This window comes from Cucurbita moschata, unplaced genomic scaffold (genome assembly GCF_002738365.1).
Source record: "Cucurbita moschata cultivar Rifu unplaced genomic scaffold, Cmos_1.0 Cmo_Scf00001, whole genome shotgun sequence".
Classification (NCBI taxonomy): domain Eukaryota; kingdom Viridiplantae; phylum Streptophyta; class Magnoliopsida; order Cucurbitales; family Cucurbitaceae; genus Cucurbita; species Cucurbita moschata.
Window position 1 is genome coordinate 9,580,276 of NW_019268517.1, and position 19,160 is coordinate 9,599,435.

General features: G+C 34.5%; 3 protein-coding genes and 1 long non-coding RNA gene across 7 annotated transcripts; 1 reads left to right on the forward strand and 3 right to left on the reverse strand.

Annotated features, from left to right (window-relative positions):
* Positions 1–1,653: 1,653 nt before the first annotated feature.
* LOC111451794 (nuclear transcription factor Y subunit B-1-like) lies at positions 1,654–4,922 on the reverse strand. Of its 2 annotated transcripts, none has more exons than XM_023092362.1 (7): positions 4,723–4,922; positions 4,285–4,507; positions 4,069–4,198; positions 3,831–3,836; positions 3,653–3,727; positions 3,517–3,567; positions 1,654–2,112 (listed from the first exon to the last, which is right to left on the reverse strand). In XM_023092362.1, the coding sequence occupies exons 2-7, from the start codon at positions 4,497–4,499 to the stop codon at positions 2,068–2,070; spliced, it is 522 nt and encodes a 173-aa protein (XP_022948130.1). In that variant the 5' UTR covers positions 4,500–4,507; positions 4,723–4,922; the 3' UTR covers positions 1,654–2,067. The 2 variants fall into 2 exon arrangements, with proteins under 2 accessions (XP_022948130.1, XP_022948121.1); XM_023092353.1 differs by having other exon boundaries at positions 4,285–4,512; positions 4,723–4,921.
* Positions 4,923–6,384: 1,462 nt separating this feature from the next.
* Positions 6,385–13,025, reverse strand: LOC111448957 (probable LRR receptor-like serine/threonine-protein kinase At1g67720). Of its 2 annotated transcripts, none has more exons than XM_023088769.1 (15): positions 12,716–13,025; positions 11,567–12,098; positions 10,848–11,353; positions 10,600–10,729; positions 10,439–10,510; positions 10,253–10,321; positions 10,105–10,176; positions 9,861–9,929; positions 9,190–9,341; positions 8,869–9,098; positions 8,071–8,197; positions 7,925–7,993; positions 7,659–7,845; positions 7,051–7,186; positions 6,385–6,915 (listed from the first exon to the last, which is right to left on the reverse strand). In XM_023088769.1, exons 1-15 carry the CDS (start codon positions 12,780–12,782, stop codon positions 6,586–6,588), a joined length of 2,748 nt encoding a protein of 915 aa, XP_022944537.1. In that variant the 5' UTR covers positions 12,783–13,025; the 3' UTR covers positions 6,385–6,585. The 2 variants fall into 2 exon arrangements, with proteins under 2 accessions (XP_022944537.1, XP_022944529.1); XM_023088761.1 differs by having other exon boundaries at positions 8,869–9,113.
* Positions 13,026–14,457: 1,432 nt separating this feature from the next.
* Positions 14,458–18,288, forward strand: LOC111448985. 2 transcript variants are annotated; one of them, XR_002711510.1, is made up of 4 exons: positions 14,458–14,706; positions 14,866–15,027; positions 15,416–16,731; positions 16,842–18,288. It is a non-coding gene; the product is annotated as an uncharacterized LOC111448985 (long non-coding RNA). The 2 variants fall into 2 exon arrangements; XR_002711509.1 differs by having other exon boundaries at positions 15,416–18,288.
* LOC111448967 (floral homeotic protein APETALA 2-like) lies at positions 15,416–18,134 on the reverse strand. The gene is made up of 11 exons (XM_023088783.1): positions 18,046–18,134; positions 17,344–17,892; positions 17,215–17,240; positions 17,090–17,120; positions 16,921–17,008; positions 16,678–16,823; positions 16,524–16,568; positions 16,229–16,332; positions 15,983–16,119; positions 15,814–15,903; positions 15,416–15,673 (listed from the first exon to the last, which is right to left on the reverse strand). The coding sequence occupies exons 2-11, from the start codon at positions 17,874–17,876 to the stop codon at positions 15,437–15,439; spliced, it is 1,437 nt and encodes a 478-aa protein (XP_022944551.1). The 5' UTR covers positions 17,877–17,892; positions 18,046–18,134; the 3' UTR covers positions 15,416–15,436.
* Positions 18,289–19,160: the final 872 nt, after the last annotated feature.

Consider the following 19,160-nt stretch of genomic DNA (forward strand, 5'->3'; position numbering starts at 1 on the left):
ATAGAAAACATGTCAGTAATAAAATTATATTTTAATTTTTTTATTAAAATTAATTGTAACTTAAAATAAATTAAAAAATAACTTGCCTTATATAAATTAATTTGGCACAAAATTAAAAAACAAAATTGCTGATATATATATATATATATAAGTTACTGCATAAAAGTTTTTATAATATATATATTTAAGAATTTGGAAAGTTAATTAGAAAATTAAAAAATGAATAAAAAATAGAAAAAAAAAAATCTTCCAGATTTCTGGTTTAAAATAAAATATTTCTAAATAATACATTATTTAAATCCATTAAACAAAAAATATTAAAAAATAATAATAAACTTAAAATACATATTTATAATTGAAGTTGTCATTTGAATAAAATTAATTTTTCAGGCCAGTAAGATATTCATATTTCAAATTAATAATTATATTATATTTTAAAAATAATAATAAATAAACTAATTTTGAAATATTTATTAAAAAGATATAAGTATTTCTAATCTTGATCTTAAAAAAATAAATTCGATTTATTTCGTGTCTTAATTTATTAAAAATATATATTTTATAAACTATAGACTAAAATAAAATCAATATAAAAAATATATATATTGTTAAAAAACTGATCATATTGCAAGTTGTGATATGATAGAAATCATTTTATTTGACCTTTAAAAAAGAAATATATTCTAAATTTATATCACAACATTAATCTAATTAATAAGTAATATAACTGAAATTATTTGTTGTGTCTAACATGAGTATGCTAATTTTAATTTTTTTTATAATATTAAATTTATATAATTATGATGTACTAATTAAACAACTCTTCACCAAATAGATTTAAACTAATTGGTTATATAATTTTAATTGAATCAAATAATCATAAAAGTTAACATTTTTTATTAATTAATTTCCACCAACTAAATGAATTTAATAAATTATTAATTTATTAAATATTTCAATAAATATATATATATAGATATAGATATATATATATTCAAATTATTCTCTAAAAAAAAAACATCTATTCACTTTTCACTGACTTTTAAGAAAATACCAAAAAAAAAATCTACATATTCACCGAGCAAAAGCAACACCTACCTATTCCTTTCTAGGGTCCAAGAAACAACTCCTCACGTATAAAATTATAGCCAATCGAATTGTCTCGTTCCGTGTAGTCGGGACATGATAGGACTAATAGAATTGAATAAATTGGGAGCAGAAACTAGAAAAGGAATAGAAAACTGGATACTCGACAAAAGATCCTAACGGTTGAGCCCGAGAGAATCTGAACTCAAACTTCTAAGATAACCCCCCAATCAGAACACGGCGATCATCAAGATTAATTAACTCTAAAACATAAAAATTAAACATTTAAATATGTTCTTGCTTGACTAAGAATGGTAAAGAAGGTAACAGGACCCCACCATATCATGAAAGAACATGATAATGCAGGTCATTCTCATAAGAAAACTAATTATCATTTAATCTTTAAAAGCTTAAAGGAAACACAATAAATGAAATGAAACAATCCTGGAGAGGTGAAGTAGAGATGAAGCAAACACTTTTGGTAGGGAAACTACTTTTACTTTTCCCCCCAAAGGGAATATAACAGTAAAAAAACAAACAAACAAACGAAACAACAACCAGAAATCAACACAAACAAAAACCATTCATTTCATCTTACAGCAAAGGAGGATTTAAGAACACTTCTAGAACCAAATCATTCATTCCTGAGAACACAAATTTATTGTTTTGATTAGGGAAATGATTAAAGAAAATGTGAAGGGTCCTTTTCAAGATCTTCCATCCAAGTCCTTGCTAGGGTTGTAAGGTTTACTACAAGTCACCAATAAATGGGATCCCCAGGACTTGGAAGGAACCTCTCTTAAATGTTGTGTCCTATTCCAATCCAATAAACAAGAGCCATAATAATATACAACATTTCAACTGTTTCTACAAAGTATTGAAACCACCCAAACTTCAAATAAATAGACTCGATTTTTTTGCTGTTATGCTGAACATCGATCTCCGTATTCAACAGTTTAAATGGTCGAATTCGAGGCAAGTTTAGTCGGTGCCTTGCATGGGGACCATCAGATGCTGGGCTTGTGACTGCAAAAAATGCGAAGGTGGGTATTAAACCTAAAGAGGAGAAACACTTCCAAGTCAACTACTTGAAACTATTGTGAATGGTAAAAACAAAGTTTCTAACATGTACTTGTAGCTGGTTCGTTCCTGCTCATTTATGTCTTAAATGTTTTTATAGGACCCGGGATTCTAATTATTTCTATATCCGTGAATGTCTGGGTCAGCGATCCTACTATATTTGATTGTCACGGTAACTAGTAGAATATTATATCTTAGGTAAGTAGCCAACATGGCTTGAACCGATTCTCACCTAGTCCTTTAATTATTTATTTGACCACTATACTCAAAAGGGTATCTCTCAATTTAGAGAAGTTCAAAAAGGTTACATGCTCATTTTCTATCACCAAAGCTACAAGGGAAATAGTCATTTACTCCTGTAAGTCATCTCCTTGAGACATTCAAATTTATGTACTAATTGTTCATATATTTCAACCAAGACTTGTATATGAAAGCTCTAACAATAAACCCCAAGTGATAATACGAGACAGATGCTTTGACTCAGGAAAGAACTTCCAAGACTCATGAAGATATGAAGTATGAACTAGAAACAAAATTACTTTTCTAAAACAATGCAGTTACTGAAAGAGAGGGTAGAAAGGATGAACTCTAGCAAACCCTAACAGATTCTGCAAATCATGGGGAGTCTACCAATGGGATTCGCCTTGCTTCATGACACAAAAGTAGACATGAGTTACAAACCGTTGCTTCCAAAGGGAAAGCCCAAAGGGGACAATATCTGCTAGCGGTAGGTTTGGGTTGTTACACATGGTATCAAAGCCGGTTACTAGGCAGTGTGCCAGCGAGGACGTCGAGCTCCCGAAGGGAGTGATGGTGTAACGACCCAGGCCCACCGCTAGCAGATATTGTCCCCTTTGAGTTTTCCCTTTTTGGGCTCTCCCTAGACTTTAAAACGCGTCTGTTAGGAGAAGGTTTCCACACCCTTATAAAGGGTGATTTGTTCTCTTCCCCAACCAATGTGGGACATCACAAGTGGAATGCGAGATTTCACATCGGTAAGAGAGCGAAACAAAGCATTTCTTATAAGGGTGTGAAAATCTCTCTCTAACAGGCGTGTTTTAAAACCTTGAGAAGAAACCTAGAAAGGAAAGCCCAAAAAGAACAATATCTGCTAGCGGTGTACTTGGGCTGGTCACTAGGCTCTTCGTAATTATGATTTTTGTCTTGTTCTTTCAAATTTGAGTCATTTTTTGACGTTAAAGTTGGACTAATGAGATAAAAAAAACTTTTCACAATCTAAATACACTAGCATAACTGCTTCTTCGCTTATTCAAAGGACATTATGGAAGTACGTGCTTGTTTGTGTGTATGTGCGTGTGTATGAGAGAGAGAGAGAGAGAGAGAGAGTACTTGAGAACTTCCATAATTAACTCCTTGGGAAAACGTCCCTTGATGAGCAACCTACACAATTGGGAAAGAAAAAAGCTTAGAAGAAAACACCAAAAAGGGCAGCTCAATGAGAAAGAAAGTAACTCTTATAATTGACCTGAGCACCAGGGGTTGGATGAGCTTCCTTCTTAGCTGACGCATCGCCACCTTTAGCAGACCCCTTAGTGTCACCCTGTCAGACAACACAACACAAACAATATATAGAAACCTCCCAATTTCATTCAAACATGATGTTGACAAATCACAGAAACGTAGAGGAAAACACTCAATCTTACCTCAGTCTAAAACGCCCCAAGTCCCAACCAGCAGGCAAAGAAAACAGCCATCCATCAGTTCAAGAACACAACGAACAGCAGTAAAATTAACAAACAAGAACTAAATAAATCAAAAGTTAAGACTAAATGATGAGCTGAGCTCCCTGTTTCAAATGAATCATGAAAAGTGGATAACAGAACACATAGTGAAAGAATGGCCAGCGATGCATTAGTATTAGCATTAGCCGATTCTGAGTACCTCTCTGTATTTCGTCAAGTAGGTTTTTAGCGGATCGATATAATCCTCAAATCCAAGAGTCGCCATAGCCCAAAGCAAATCATCTCCATTAATCGTCTTCCGTTTCTCTCTTTGACATTTATCACTAGCCCTAAACACAATTCAACCCTAAGAATCCCAAAATTCAGAACAAGAAACGAACAACAATTAACTATAGAACAATAAACACTTCCATACTCGCTAGTGATAAAACTGATGAACTCCGAAACACATTCTTGTACGGTCTCCTTGGCATCCTTCGCAATCTTACCATTAGCCGGAAGAGCCTTCTTCATGATCCTACTAATATTCGCAATCGGAAGAAACCTGTCCTGTTCACGAACATTAGACCTCGGACTATGCTCACCGCTCTCATGGCTACCTCCGCCAGGGCTCGCCGGAGCATCAGCCATGTTCTTCACTACCCTATCTCAAAAAACCAATAACGAGACAACATCATCAACAAAACCCATGAAAATGACCACAAACCGAAGCTCCAGAAGAGACCAGAAGCAAAAATGGAAGATGGAGGAAGAATTAGAGCGCAAAAACGGGAAAAAGCCATGAAAATACGAAAAGGTTGACATCGGTTTGAAGAGAAAGAGAAAAAAAAATTGAAAAATGAAGAGGTTTTACCTGGTGGGAGAAGAAACGGAAGGGGATTTGTAATTTGGGCGCGGGAGAGGGAAGGGATTTAGATCGGGTGGAAATGGAGTGGTGGAATGGATCGGACGATGGTGAAGGTAGGAGAAAGGAGACGACTGAGATGAGAGAATCAAGCTTATCAGCACCGTTCGTTTTTGCTTTCCCCCTTTCAGGCAATTCAGAAAGGGAGAACCCAAACCGCTTTATATTTATTCTTTTAATTTCAATAAATAAAAATAAAATTTTATTCCCGGATTTCCCTGCGGCTTGCTGGATTCTGCTCTCGGTTGTATCCGACGAATCAGATTCAAACACGTAGGGACATTTCTCGCAGTTGTTTCTCCGCCACTTGTTCCGCTGTCGATTAATTTACTAAACGACGTCGTCCGCTCTGCCGACTGGAATCGCCTCTCTCCTTTCTGACTCTTTGTTAAATAAACAAGTGGCCGCGTTACAGAAAAGCGACACGTTTTCATTCTTGATTTAAATTCGATTATTTTAAGATAATTAAATATTAATAAATTTCAAGTTATTTTGGAACCAATAATTGATATTTACGTGTATAAAATATACATCAATATTTAACATAATTATTAAATATACCTTGAAAAAATTAATTTTGTGTTTAATAATAAAACTCGACTGTTTTAAATTTTTGTGGACATTTTATTGAATTAATAATTGAAATAATGATAAATTATAAATATTAAAAAATTAATTCATGATTATCGAAATTTAATAATTATATTACTGAAAAGGGGTATCCATGAATAATTGACACCTATTTCTGTATTATTATTTACTAAAAATGAATTAAAATGTGGGTCCATCCCAATTGTTAATAAAAAAAAATTAAAAAAATTAAAAGGGGAATTAAAAATAGAAAATAGGAATTTTATTTTACATTTATAGATTACTATCGTCTATTAATTTTAATTATTAAATACTTTAGTTATTTTGTAAATGATTTAAAATTAATTTTTATATCAATAAATTTTATAATAACTACTCATAAAAATTTGGTAAATAATTATTTTTCTTAAAAACGTGAAGTTATTTAATTTATGATTAGATTAATATAAGATCGTATGGGCCTATTTTTTAAAACAATGAATAAGCTTGTTTTTTAAAAAATATCATGTCAAAATTAGTATAATTGTTAATTCATTACATTAATGTCATTATTTATAGATTTTTTTTTGGTAGTTAATTACTTTTTTTTTTTTTCATTATAAAAAACCAATTTCTTTTACTGCCTATTTAATATTAAATATGGGGTCCAGAATTTTACGCTAAGGCTTTGTTATCAAGAAATGGCAATTTCATTTGTTGCCTTTTATTGTATATTTATATGACTATTATATAGTTTCTATGTCTTTTTAATGTAATGGGTCTAAGTATTAATTTTAATACTTAATTTACTTTTGACTTTTTTTTATAAGGGTATTTTTTCATAGCTTTATAAGGGTAATTTTACCAAAAATGTAAGGATAAAATGGTAAAAAGCACCGAGCTTTTTAATATATTGTAGATTAGGGCAAAAGAAAATTAATTTCCACTCTAAATTTAGATAAATGTAGTAATATTTTCTTTAAATTTGAATAAATGTTGAATTTTTAGAAAAAATAAACCTTGTACAGACAGGAAAAACAATCATATTAAAAAGTTGTATTACATCTCGACCTTACATAAGTACTTCAAAACTATCATTGAACTAAAATTGTTATATTGATGGAGGAAAAATCAATGTGTCGGTGACCTAAAACGATCTGACTAGAACACTCGTTTGAAATAACAACATTCAAACATGAGTATGAAAATTTGTTCCGAAGAACTAATTTCTTTGTACAACAGCTACCTTGCAAGAGGTCGAGCAATGGATTCGTCAAACGACACGTAGTTTTCGTTTGCACGCAAATCAAGAGGCCCTATATTCATAGAGTGGACTGAATTTCCAGAAATATCGTCAGAGTTACCTTCTCTTGCAAGAGGTTCTCTTTCAATCAAGATTGAATCCTGTATCTCCTTGAGCACTTCAGACATGGATGGCCTCAGGTGCCCATGTGGCTGGGCACACATCAAAGCCTTCTCTGCGATTTTCCACATAGATTGAATGTCGTACTCGAAGCGTAGCGATGGATCGATGATCCCTCGAATGTTGCCGCTCTCGATGTGTAGTTTTGCCTGCATTACAACCAATGCGCACCATTTACAATTTAGAACATATTGGCTGACTTATTTCCTTCTCATTAACCAAACAGTTATATCCGACTTATTGGCCGAGTACCATTTATGTGATCTAGTTTGTACTAGACTTACCCACTGGACGATGTTGCGGCAATTAGCACCAAAGTTAACGTTAGATATAGCTTCTTGACCGGATATCAACTCGAGAAGAATAACGCCGAAGCTATATACATCACTCTTGTCGGTCAATTGCTGAGAAATATAATACCTGATAACAAAATAATGCAACAATGATAGCACGTCACAAGGATTCTAAGCAAACAAACTAGAAACATATTTAGGTTACAGGGAATGATAACGATAACAGCAGTTGAAAAAAAATTAGAAGTATATTTGATTAAAAGGATCCAGGAGTTTGTAATAGTATGTCGAGAGAGCATAGGTTACAATGTCATCACTAACGTAATAAGGTCAAGCACATGCATCATTAGGCTAATAGGATCAAGCCCAATAATTGCATAAGCCCGCTGTATATTTATTTTTAGAAAAAATGATTTATTTATTTTAGAATAAAATACCTAGATTTAAATATTTTAGAATAAATTGTCTAGCCTCTATTATAAATACCCTCTACTCTAGGTTTTCATCGCAAAAGAAATACAGAGTGTTCAGGTGAGTGTTTCCACAATGTTTTGTAATCTGAGAAATATATAAATTCTCAAGAAAGAGGAAAAGCTTACTCTGGATCCAAGTATCCGACAGTCCCCCGAACTATGCTGGACACGTGGGAGGCGCCATCCACGGCAAGCTTTGACAGACCGAAATCTGAAACCTTTGCTCTCATGTGTCGGTCAAGAAGAATATTACTGCTTTTCAAGTCCCTATGAATAATTGCCGGTATACACCCTGTGTGAAGGTATTCGATCCCTGAAAACATATCAAGCAGAATGTGTTGAGGAAAATATGTAAGGCAGATTCGTCCAAGCACAGGGAAAAACAAGATAACCTCTGGCAGCGTCTTCAGCAATCTGAAGGCGCTTTATCCAACTGATAGTTTTTCCACGTGTTAGTGGAGCTGTACACAAACAAGAAGTTAGTTGGCTATGGAGTTTCAATTGTTCTCTGCAAAAATATTGTGGCTTCCTGGCTTACCATAAAGATGTTCCTTGAGAGTTCCATTGTGCATATACTCATAGACGAGCATACTTCTATCTACTTCTTGACAATATCCAAGAAATTGTACAAGATTTCTGTGATGAATCCTCGAAAGAAGAGTCACCTTCATAACCAATTGGTCATCCATCAGCCACAAAAATCAATTTCCAACGTCATTAGGTTTTATCTAATACCAATCCACTCTATGCAACAAGATAAAAATGGGAGAGGACAATTTTGTTGCTCTTGTACTAAATATTTGAAGACTGTGTTCAAAGTTTTGCGCTAATTTGAACTCTATAACTGTAATAGTCCAAGCCCACCACAAGCAAATATTGCCTCACTGTTTTAAAACACGTCTGCTAGGAAGAGTTTGATTTTGTCACACTTAGAAAGTTTTCTAGCTTTTCCCAACAACAACCTACCCTCCCTTGGCTCCCTCTCTCATTTCTAACAGAACTAGTAGACCCCAATAAAAGTTCTCCCAAATGGTTGTACATAAATATTTAACTTACCCTTTTCCCTATACTTAATAGCTCGTCAGTCAAAAAACTCATGATTTAGTCAGCCCCACATGGTTCCCTCTACGCATATGTTTCTACCACATTATTGACATGAAAGAAAAGGAAGAAAATGATATAAGAAAGTATTATGGAAGCGGCCAACACAACCGATACAGGCCACTAAAGGAAATCACAACAGGACAATTCAAGTATCTACGAACAAGAAACAAGAGAGGGGTTCCTTGAATGAAAATTACTGAATTGAAGAAAGGATCAGTTATACAAAGATTACCTCATTTGTAAATTCTCGCTTTCCCTGGAAGGAGTTACTAGTCAAGACTTTAACTGCAATTTCTTTTCCATCATTTAATTTCCCGTAGTATACAACACCAAAACCTCCAGACCCAATTTTCCTTTCAAAACCTCTTGTTGCTTCTTCAATTTCTTTAACACCGAAGCAATGTGCGGTTTCCTTGGGAGCATCGCCCTTTGAAGAGGCAAATTTTTGTGCAGGCTTGGATTCTTCAAGTACATCAGCTAAATTATTGTTTATAAAAATACTTCACCATGTCGAATCAACTCGTTCTTGAAAGGAAAAAGTTTCTGTATGTACCTTGCTCACGAGATTTTCTTCTTCTTCTTTGCAAAAAGTAGCAAGATACCACAGTTGCCAAGAGCAGGACAAGAGCACCAATTACAGAACCCAAAATGATATAAATGTGGTTCTTTTTCCCCCCTTCATGAAGATTAATGTTTCCAGAGTAGCTTTAAATGAACGAAAGCACATAGTGAAGGCATGCATATAGAGCAAGGAACTTGCTCAAATACTAAAATAGGTGGAGTTTTGCAAGACAACAATTATTTGAAAATGACAATCCAATTTGGACAAAAACCTGCTCGCTTACAGCAGCCATCCAAGGGGTCTTTGGCTCATGTTTTCTTTTTCATTAAAAAAAAAAAAAATTATGATTATTTTACCTAGCATTGGCCCACAATTCTAAGGCTTTGCATAAATAACTACAATCAGATATTGCATATTAGGAATGATTTACTTTCTGAAACAAGAAAAATTCACAATTGAATATTAATCCATTTCAGATCTTTAGTATTTCCATCAAAACCTTTCCAGCATAACCTACAAGAATTCACCTCTAAAATATAAAAATTAATTCAAAGTTCAGGATTATTTAAGATGATCAGGAAGAGAAACCTGATGCATGTAGTACAAGGAAAGCATCAGGTTTCAGATAACAATGAAATAAATTTATTGAAACCGATACTCACACTAAAGTTAGATCCTTTTTTAGACGACCGGAAGGCACTGTTCCAGATAACATGTTATTCTGCACATACCTAAAACCATCAGATACATGAAATATATTAGGCACGTCACTTGGAACCTATTAATGTAAACTCTATCAAATACTACAGAGAAGACAATTCAAATATAAAGCAAAAAAATTATAGACATTTGTGTCAATATTCTTTCTGGAATACAGAATGCAATGCCATTATCCATGATACTTACAGCTCTCGTAAACTAGGAAGATTTACTAATGAGGAAGGCAACTCCCCCGTCAACTGATTGTTCTCAAGATGGCTAAAGAAAGTAAAGATCTCAGTCAGCTTAAAAACCTTCAACAGAATATGATAGAAATGAAGGTTCTTGAGATTACAGGATTTTCAAGTTCACACAGCCAGTAAAATCGGGTATAGGACCAACAAATGAATTTCCATCAAGCCACCTGCATCGGGCCACAAACAAATGGTGAAGCCAAAATAGACACAAAGCTTAACGGAAGTAGAATGGAAAAGGCACAATTGGACGACCAAGGAAAAATTGCATGCAAAATGGAACTTACAATTCAACTAAACTGTTCAACTTTGCAACGTCTGTAGGGATGTTCCCTGTCAAATTCTTTTTGGACAATAAACTAACAAGCGCCAAAGGTAGATACAGTAACTAGAATGTCAAATATATGTAAACATAAATAGACTTGAAAAATAGCGCAAAAACTTTTACATTTTAACTATTCTTGGCTGTGGATCAGAGTTACACTGCAACCATGACCAAGGAACTGGCATGCATGGATCACCACCTTCATCCAAATCTGAAGACGATAATTTTGAAATTACACTAGCAACAACTGCTCCTGAAGTTCACATGTTCCAATATCAAACATAATCGATCAGCAAAGTTAAATACATTATAAGACATAAATATATAACATTCAGGAGTTTAACTTCAAATCAATTTGACTTTAGGATTACCATCTAGAGAACCATCACTTTTTTCAAGATACTTGTTAATCTCCATGGCATTTAACAGAGGTCCCAACACAGAATCTGATGTTTTCCCAAACCTAAAAGATAATACAAAAGGGAAGGTTATGTTGGTAAAACCAGGCTCATAAAGCCGATATTTTCCTTGAGCATTTTCTTCAATGTTGACTACAGCTTTGCTGATTTCAGGCATGCCGGGAAGTACAAGCCTGAATTTTCTCGTATCAGTAGGACCCAAGTCTTCAATTTCTGCAAAGTAGGTGAATGCCCATCCAAAGCCAGGAAAACCATCCAAATTCAAACGGTAAGTTAATGAACCATTTCTGCCAACTACAGCCGTCTGCATAACTTTTTGAGGTGGTCTTTCATCTCTGTTGACATCTATTGGCATTTTAGTGGAAACTTTTTCAGTACCAGCAGCAACATCAACAAGATAATTTGCTTTTCTCACAGAGTCAGACTCCCATATCCGGTCAAAAGGGTCATCAGGATACCTGCCGTGATGATTTCATATTATATACATTATTTTAAAAATTAAAAAAAGAAACTTAATCCAAATATTGAAGGCATTATCACAATAGATGGCCCTACAAAGGTTGGTACAAAAAATCCAGATTCTTATTGCTTTTATTAATTTGCCGTTGGCTACTTGTAGAACTATTCATTGAGTATATAAGAAAGTAAATATACTCCTAGTGCTCACTGACCTTACTGGGGCTTCGGAATCTGCTCCAAAATTGATCCTTGCCGAGACACTTAGGTAAAACTGATCCTCAAATTCAGTATAGTAGATAGAGCCATTAAATTGTCGAAGCTCAAGCGTGGATATGAACGGCTGCCCAGTTGTGGCATTTGACAAACAAACACTCACAGTAGGAGTTGAAGCCAGAAATATGATCTCTCGAACCTTTATGGTGTTGGCGTCAGATATGACAATTGTTGTCCAGTGAGTTGCCCCAAGGGAAATGTCAAATTTTGGATACACGTTATTGTTGTCGAAGTTACCATACAAAAATGTTGCTCTGAGAAGGTAACGTGTTCTACTAGTGACATTGAGTGAGTAACAGTACTTCCTGGAATCGGCAGGGAAGTGTCTTAAGGTCCTGTATTGCTTCCTCGTCTCATTTGCAACAGATAGGTTAATTGCTTCTCCAAAACGAACTTGAGTATCTGGAACCCATTCCAGACCAATGTCATCAGTGAAACTTTCTTGACCTCCACAGTCCAAACTTACAAAACCTAATCCACAATAAACAGAATACTTTAGCTTCGTAGTAAATACTCAACATTCGATTAAACAATCAGCATATTTCATATCGAGAATTCACATGCTAATAAATGTTATTTGGCAAGCTTCATAAGACAACGATCAAGCAAAAAAGATTAAGAAATTCAAAAATACCGTGACGAAAATGTTCAAACGGAAGGAAGAACAATTGAAAATAACTTCAACATTAAATATTAGTAAACCGTGGAGTACAAATTATCTAGTTAGTCAACAACAAGTCCAAAACATAATGATCAAAAAATTGAAGAACGGACGACGCGTCAATCATCATCTTAAACCAAAATTTAGGTAAAAAGATGACGACAGCGATAGAATCCAAAATATCTAACGTTCATTCTCACAAGCCAGAATCTAAGAAACACTGCAACAGCCATTTATCAAACCGGAAAGAGTGAAAATCAAAGACTCGGAGATAACGCCATTTGAACTGAACAAAAACACAGAAACCAACAGTTGCAAAGCTCGATAAACCTTAAGACATGAAAATTACAGTCGAAAATCAATATAAAGTGCAACAGAGCACGGATAATCACTACAGAAAATCGAATAACAAAGATGGAGAAAATACCTGGCATCTGAGCAAAGGAGACATCAAAAAGAAAAAGAAGAAACAGAAACTGAAACTTAGCCTCCATTTTTTCCGAGCATGAAGAAAACAATGGAAATAGATTCAGAGTTCAATCATTGCTGCAACCATTGGAGCCATGAGAGATCTTAAGAAAGCAGAAGGGGAAGAAACTGGTTACCAGAGTGTAAAGTAATCAAGAAGGATCTACGGGGATTTATCAACTCTTGAGCTCAATAATCAATCAAGAAATGGAATGTGTGGAAGACAGAGAGAGATTGGACTGTTCGTATGATTCTATAATATAATTTCCATTTTTTTCTGGCATGTTATATATAAATTTAACTTAAAATTAATTATTTATTTCCTTTTTATTTTTGACGGGATCGGGATGCGTGGGGCCCGATATAAAGGCGGTATACAAAAGCTGAACCATAGCTATACAGCGAGATATTGTAAATCTTACACGTGGACGAAGGAGATTCACCGATTAGAGAGGGACCCACCAATAGTTGCTTCCGCGTCACACTGTATCCAACTTAAACGCGGGAAAGCATAAAAATATAATTCTAAAAAAAAAACTAAATTAATAAAATTACCCTTAAATTTTAGACTTCTTTTTCCAAAAATTATTATTGAAAATTGAAATTTTGAAATTTTAAAAATGTATTTTTATTAATATAGTCTATTAAAAAACAATAATAAAATATAATTAAAAAAGATAATTAGTGTTAAATGGATGATTATTAATTAAGATTTTATCAACCGCGAATTTTAGTTCATGTTAACGAAGAAAGAGAGTGATCTTAGCTCAGTGAGTTCTTTCTCCCGCGATGGCATTAATCATTCATATGATATTTTTCACTTTCATTCACGTTGTTTTTTTAATCTCGACCTGAAAATTAGGCACATTACCCACATGGGCTGTTTTTGTAACCCTTTCGTTCATTTTAGTTTGGTCCAATAAGTAGCTTCAAATTTTCAAGTCAATGACTTTAACGGAAAAAAGTGACCTTTTTTTTTTAAGCAGAAAAGGAAAAGCAATACATTTTGCAATTACTTTTAATTTTATATTTTAAAAATATTTTAAAAATATCGAAATTTTATTTATTTATTTATGAATAAAAGTAAATAGATTCGAACCTTGATCTATTTGTAATTGAATATGTTGGTGTTGTTTTTACCCGTTTATATTACAAAGTAATTTTTTTTACTTTAATTTTTATTTACGCCAATTATTTTCAAATTATCTATTTTCACGAGTTGGCCCAATTAAACATAATGGGCCTTAGCCCATCGATTATTGGGCTTAACGGATACATAAGGCCCATGTTGAGTTCAATTCCAACCTCCGATGACTTGTAAATTTAATCGAAATAGAAATATATATAAAAAAAAATATATAAATTGTCTAAAATAAAAAAATTGGAATCTAGCTTTGTCGATCCATAAATAAAAATAAGCTATAGAAAATTACAAATCTTAAAATAAAAAAGAAATAAATAAAAGAAGCCAAGTTATTAATTTAATTATTTTTTTAATTATAAATTTGATAATATTTAGTTCATGAAAATTAATAATAATGACCAAAATTTTAATTTTTATGGGTAATAGATTTTTTAATTTTAAAATTGAATAATAAGATAACCTTTTAATTTCGTATTTAATAGATTTTTTTTTAGAAATGAATTTATTTATTAAATATAAATTAATTTATTATATTGTGAACCAAAATTAAGCGAAAGTTTTTAAATTTTGTCGGCCTTTGGAAAGGAGCATCAGGAAGGGGAAAGGGAATGTGCCTCTTCCGAAATGACCGATCATTCTTAGAGGATCGGGGACGAAAACTCTGCAAGGCAAAAACAGTTCTCGATGATCGCCATTTTTATGGACAAATTGCAGAGGAACACAGAGGTAGCAGCATCGGATCCTAAATTAAAATGGAGAAAGAGATGAGAACGATGTGAAATCTGAACCAGGAGACGAATCGAGCGGTAAATTGGATGAAATTGCGTTGCGATGTTTTCAATTTAGGGTTTGCAGAAGGAATAGTTGAATCAAGAGTGACACTGACAGTTGTTAATAATTGATGGATTGATGGATTTCTTGTTTGATGATGGAACTGTTCATCTTCACCTTTTTGTTTCTGACAGCACGATTGGAAATCTGGAACTTCGCTCGATAAGGAGAAGACAGATCAGTAGTGTGCATGCGGAAGTGACGGCGGAGGAGACAGCGGAGGTCGGCAAGGCGGAGCGGAGATCAGAAGAGATTTCGATATGACTTTCAAGCTATGTGAAGAATATCTCATCCAAGTAATCCATACCTACTTCTTTTATCCATCTTTCGTTCAGATTACATTTTCATCCATGAAATTTGAAAATCGTTTCATTTTAGTCCTAAAACAATTTAGAAACTACGATGAGATTAAATTATTGTTATTTTAACATTAAATTTTTTTCGTTAGTTTAAAAAACTATCAACGTATACAGATTGATTTCTATCCATCATGCATAAGATTGTTTTTATGCAACTCAACAATCCAAAACATAATTTTATAATCTTAATTACAAAAGCTCACAACTTAGAAACTCAAATCTTCAGAAGGTATTATTACAATAAAATTGTGTGCGTAACCTGTAATCTTTCTGAAACAAAGAATACCTTTATACTGTCAGTTCTGATCCTTCCTTCTTTCTTCAGTTCCCCCAAGGGATTTCCAGTTCAATTCCTACAGTAGAAGTTGGATAAGTTGCTGTCATGGTGATGGAAAATAGCTGAGAAATGGATTTCACCAACAGCAGAGGATGAAATGGCAGAAGAAGAAGAAGAAGAAGAAGAAGAAGAAGAAGAAGAAAGGAATCCTGATGATGCTGCAGCAGAGAAGAATGGCACAGAGGTTAATCCATTTGAGTGGCCATGGATTTGCCACTCCCCCATTCTCGTCTCTGCTGCTCTGTCCTGCATTCGCAATTTTAATTCACAGGCAAAAGTCAGAACATCAAATATGATATATCTACCAATTACATGAGGAGCTGAATGCAAACACAAGAAATATATGTTCAGATTATATGAAGTTTGTTTATCAAATGGTTGATTACCCTGGAGATGGTATAGAAACAGGAATTTGAAGGCACAGCATAGCCATATGGCTGAGAAGATCCAATTGCTGCCGAAACAGAGTTGTCAAGCTGTTTGTGAGAGAGCAAGATGTTAGCCAAGCATTAACAGGAAAACGAAAGAATTCCAGAACTCAGTCTCGAGAATTACCGTCGTTCTACCATCAACGACGACGTCGGGTGAGCTGAGATGACAACCATTACCAAACATGCGAATGCTCTCACTTTGAGGGTCAGAATGATTGGGGGGAGCAATTCGCAAACTCAGGTCAAGACTCTGGTTGTCCTCTACAAATCAAGACGGTTTTCGAAACCAATTGTTATGCATAACCCGATCGAGCAAAGGGGGTTGTTAAGAACTAGAATGAGAAAATGTGTAAACAGAGAAGAATCAGACCTCCTGTGTCAGTCTCTGCAGCCATCTCTGACATATAAGAACTTGGATCAAAGTTTGTTACAGCCTCTTTACCATTGCATCTTAAGGCAGCTATGTCATAGGCCCTGATTGAACAAGAGTAAACTATCAAGTTAAAGGGCGTGACCCGAACGTACCGAAAAGAAAGAAGAAAGGCAAACAAGCTGTGTCACTCTCGACTATAAAAGCTTCTTGCATGGAAGCCCTCTGTGACACTAGCCTTAAGCTAACGGCGGACATAAGGAAGCATTAGAAAGTCAGAAAGATTTAAGAAGACCTTGCAGCTTCAATCTCACTATCAAAGAGACCAAGATACATGTACCTATAAGGAAGAAAAATGCCAACAAAAACAGCTCGATTCAAGACAAAATCCCAGAAACATGATCCAAGAAACACACAGAAAAGGAAGTCCCAGAATAATTTAGACTCACTTTCTGCCTAAGAACTGGCCCATCCGAGCTTCCCATCGACCACATTTATGCAAGGTAACTCCTCTGTACTTGGAGCTCCCTCTTGTAAATCCATTGCTACGGCGACGAAGATTATGAATAAGCTCTTCCTTAGTGATATTACTCATCTGGGGTGTTAATGGCAGAATCAGAGAGAAGCTCTTCATCAATGGCGTTATTTGAATTTCTGACAGTAACAAGCATTATCTTAGACTGCTACCTCACCTGTTTGATATCTTCTTCATAAGTTCTGACACTGAAATTGATATCTGCGTCGACCCCCCGAAACTTGATCGCCGCTTTATCATATGCTCTGAGATGGAAAATATGAATTCTAAGAGAAATCCAACCAAAAATGGCGGAAAGAACAAGAGAAGTGGTTTTTTATTGTTACCTGGCGGCAGCATGAGCAGTATCGAAACCGCCTGAAGGAAAAGAGAAACAGCCATAGAGAAAATGATGAATCGAAGTTCGAGAAAAGAAAAGAAAAGAAAAGGAATCAAACAGCAATGGCCGTACCCAAATAAACCTGTTTCCCGCAGTCCCTGGTAACGAATAGAAAAGGTGCTCAAGAACGGCATAAATGGCGGATTCAAATTCAAGCAACCTAATAAGGTCATGCAACTGTCAAAAATATAAAACACTTACCAAATATGCGATTCCCATCTCCCGGTTCTACGATAATACGTAACGCCACGATACTGCGAACTTCGAGGCCTTGGACCGCGTCTGTTTTTCCTCATCGCCTGATCCTGTGGCTGCGCCGGTGCGCCGCCGTCTCCATGTTTGAATTCCGATGGAGAAACCCCCGGCCACTGCTTCTGAGTACTCGAACTAGAATTTAATCCTTCGGTTAACGGGAAGAACTCCATCGTCTGGTCGCGGTGGTCATCGGAAATAGAATTTAATCCGTCCGTTAACGGGAAGAGCTCCATCGTCTGGTCGCGGTGGTCATCGGAAATAGAAAGTGATTTCACCGTTGAGCTTTCTTGAACCGCGGAATTTTTACCGAAAGTGAACGGGAAAACCTCGTCGACGTTGGTGGTGCTGGCGGAAGGATCGCCATTAACGACGGGGGACGAGTTGAAACATCCAGCGGTTTCCATTCTGTTCGCTGGAAGATTCAGAAAATTCTCAGTAACCATCTCCGATGGAACAACGTCGTGGTTAAGATTCAGCATGGGCTTGAAACTCCACCTTCTGCAAAAAAAAAAAACATGGAAATCAAAGCATAATTGGATTGTAAAGAATCAAACCATCACAGCACTTCAGCTGTTACAATCAGAGGATCATTATGGAAGAAACAAAGAGAAAATGAAGAAGAAAACAATAAGGGTGGAGATGGGTCACCAGTAAACAGACTCCTGACTGGTTGAATCAATGAAGAGAGGAGAATGAAGTCGAAAGAGAAAGTGGGTGAAGTTGTTAATTTATTGAAGGTGGGAGCTCGATTTCCATGGCGGATAGAGGCAGGAAATTGAGAAAAGACGAGGTGGGGGTCACTAAAAAACTGCACTTCTCTTGTCTCTTTCTGTAGTTTGAAAGAAATCAACGAAAACGTTTTATTTTATTTTAATTTTGTTTTTATTTTTATATTATTTTCTTAAGCTCATCGATAGTTTACCTATTTCTTGTTTTTTTTTTAAATATTATCAAACTTGATTACTTTCTAACATATTTATTTTTCCTCCATGCATCAATCTTTTAAATTTATTTTTAGACTAATTAAAAAAAAAAACTTTTTAATAATATTACAAATTTTAATATTAATGGTATATTTAATCATTACTTTTAACTTTTCAACGTATATTTACTACGAATGGCTTATGTGAGAGATGACGTTTTCGTTTACCACGAATGACTTATGTGAGAGATGACGTTATAAATAAAATTTGGGCAATATTTAACGAATAAAGTATAAAAATAAATGGTAACATGAAAATAAATGGTAATGTAAACTTATGATAATTTATTTTATATAATTAAATTTATGTTATATAGTTTATATATTGTATTTTTACAATAGGAGAGGAAAAACTAGAAATTAAAATAATAAAAAGAATCTTTATTGTCTGTTTCTTTTTTTTCCAATAAAATAATAAACAAAAATCAATACTTACTATATAAAGAAAGAATAAAGAAATATATTTATTTTTTCCTCTAGAGCAAATCCCTATGAAAGAGGAAGATCCACTTTTACATGGAACTACGAAATTTACCCTCTTTCACTACATGCACCCTCTCCCAAGGCATCACTCACCATATATATATATATATATGTGTGTGTGTGTGTGTGTAGATTTGCCGTAGTTTGTGACAGGTAATTTATTTCCATTTCTGTTTATTAAATTAATCATTTAAGAAAGCAGAGCCTGTCACTTGGAAGACGGACTAGCCCATCTCTTTTCGATGATAGGCCCAATTGGTTACGTGATTAACCATACAAATGAATTAGGGAAATTGTG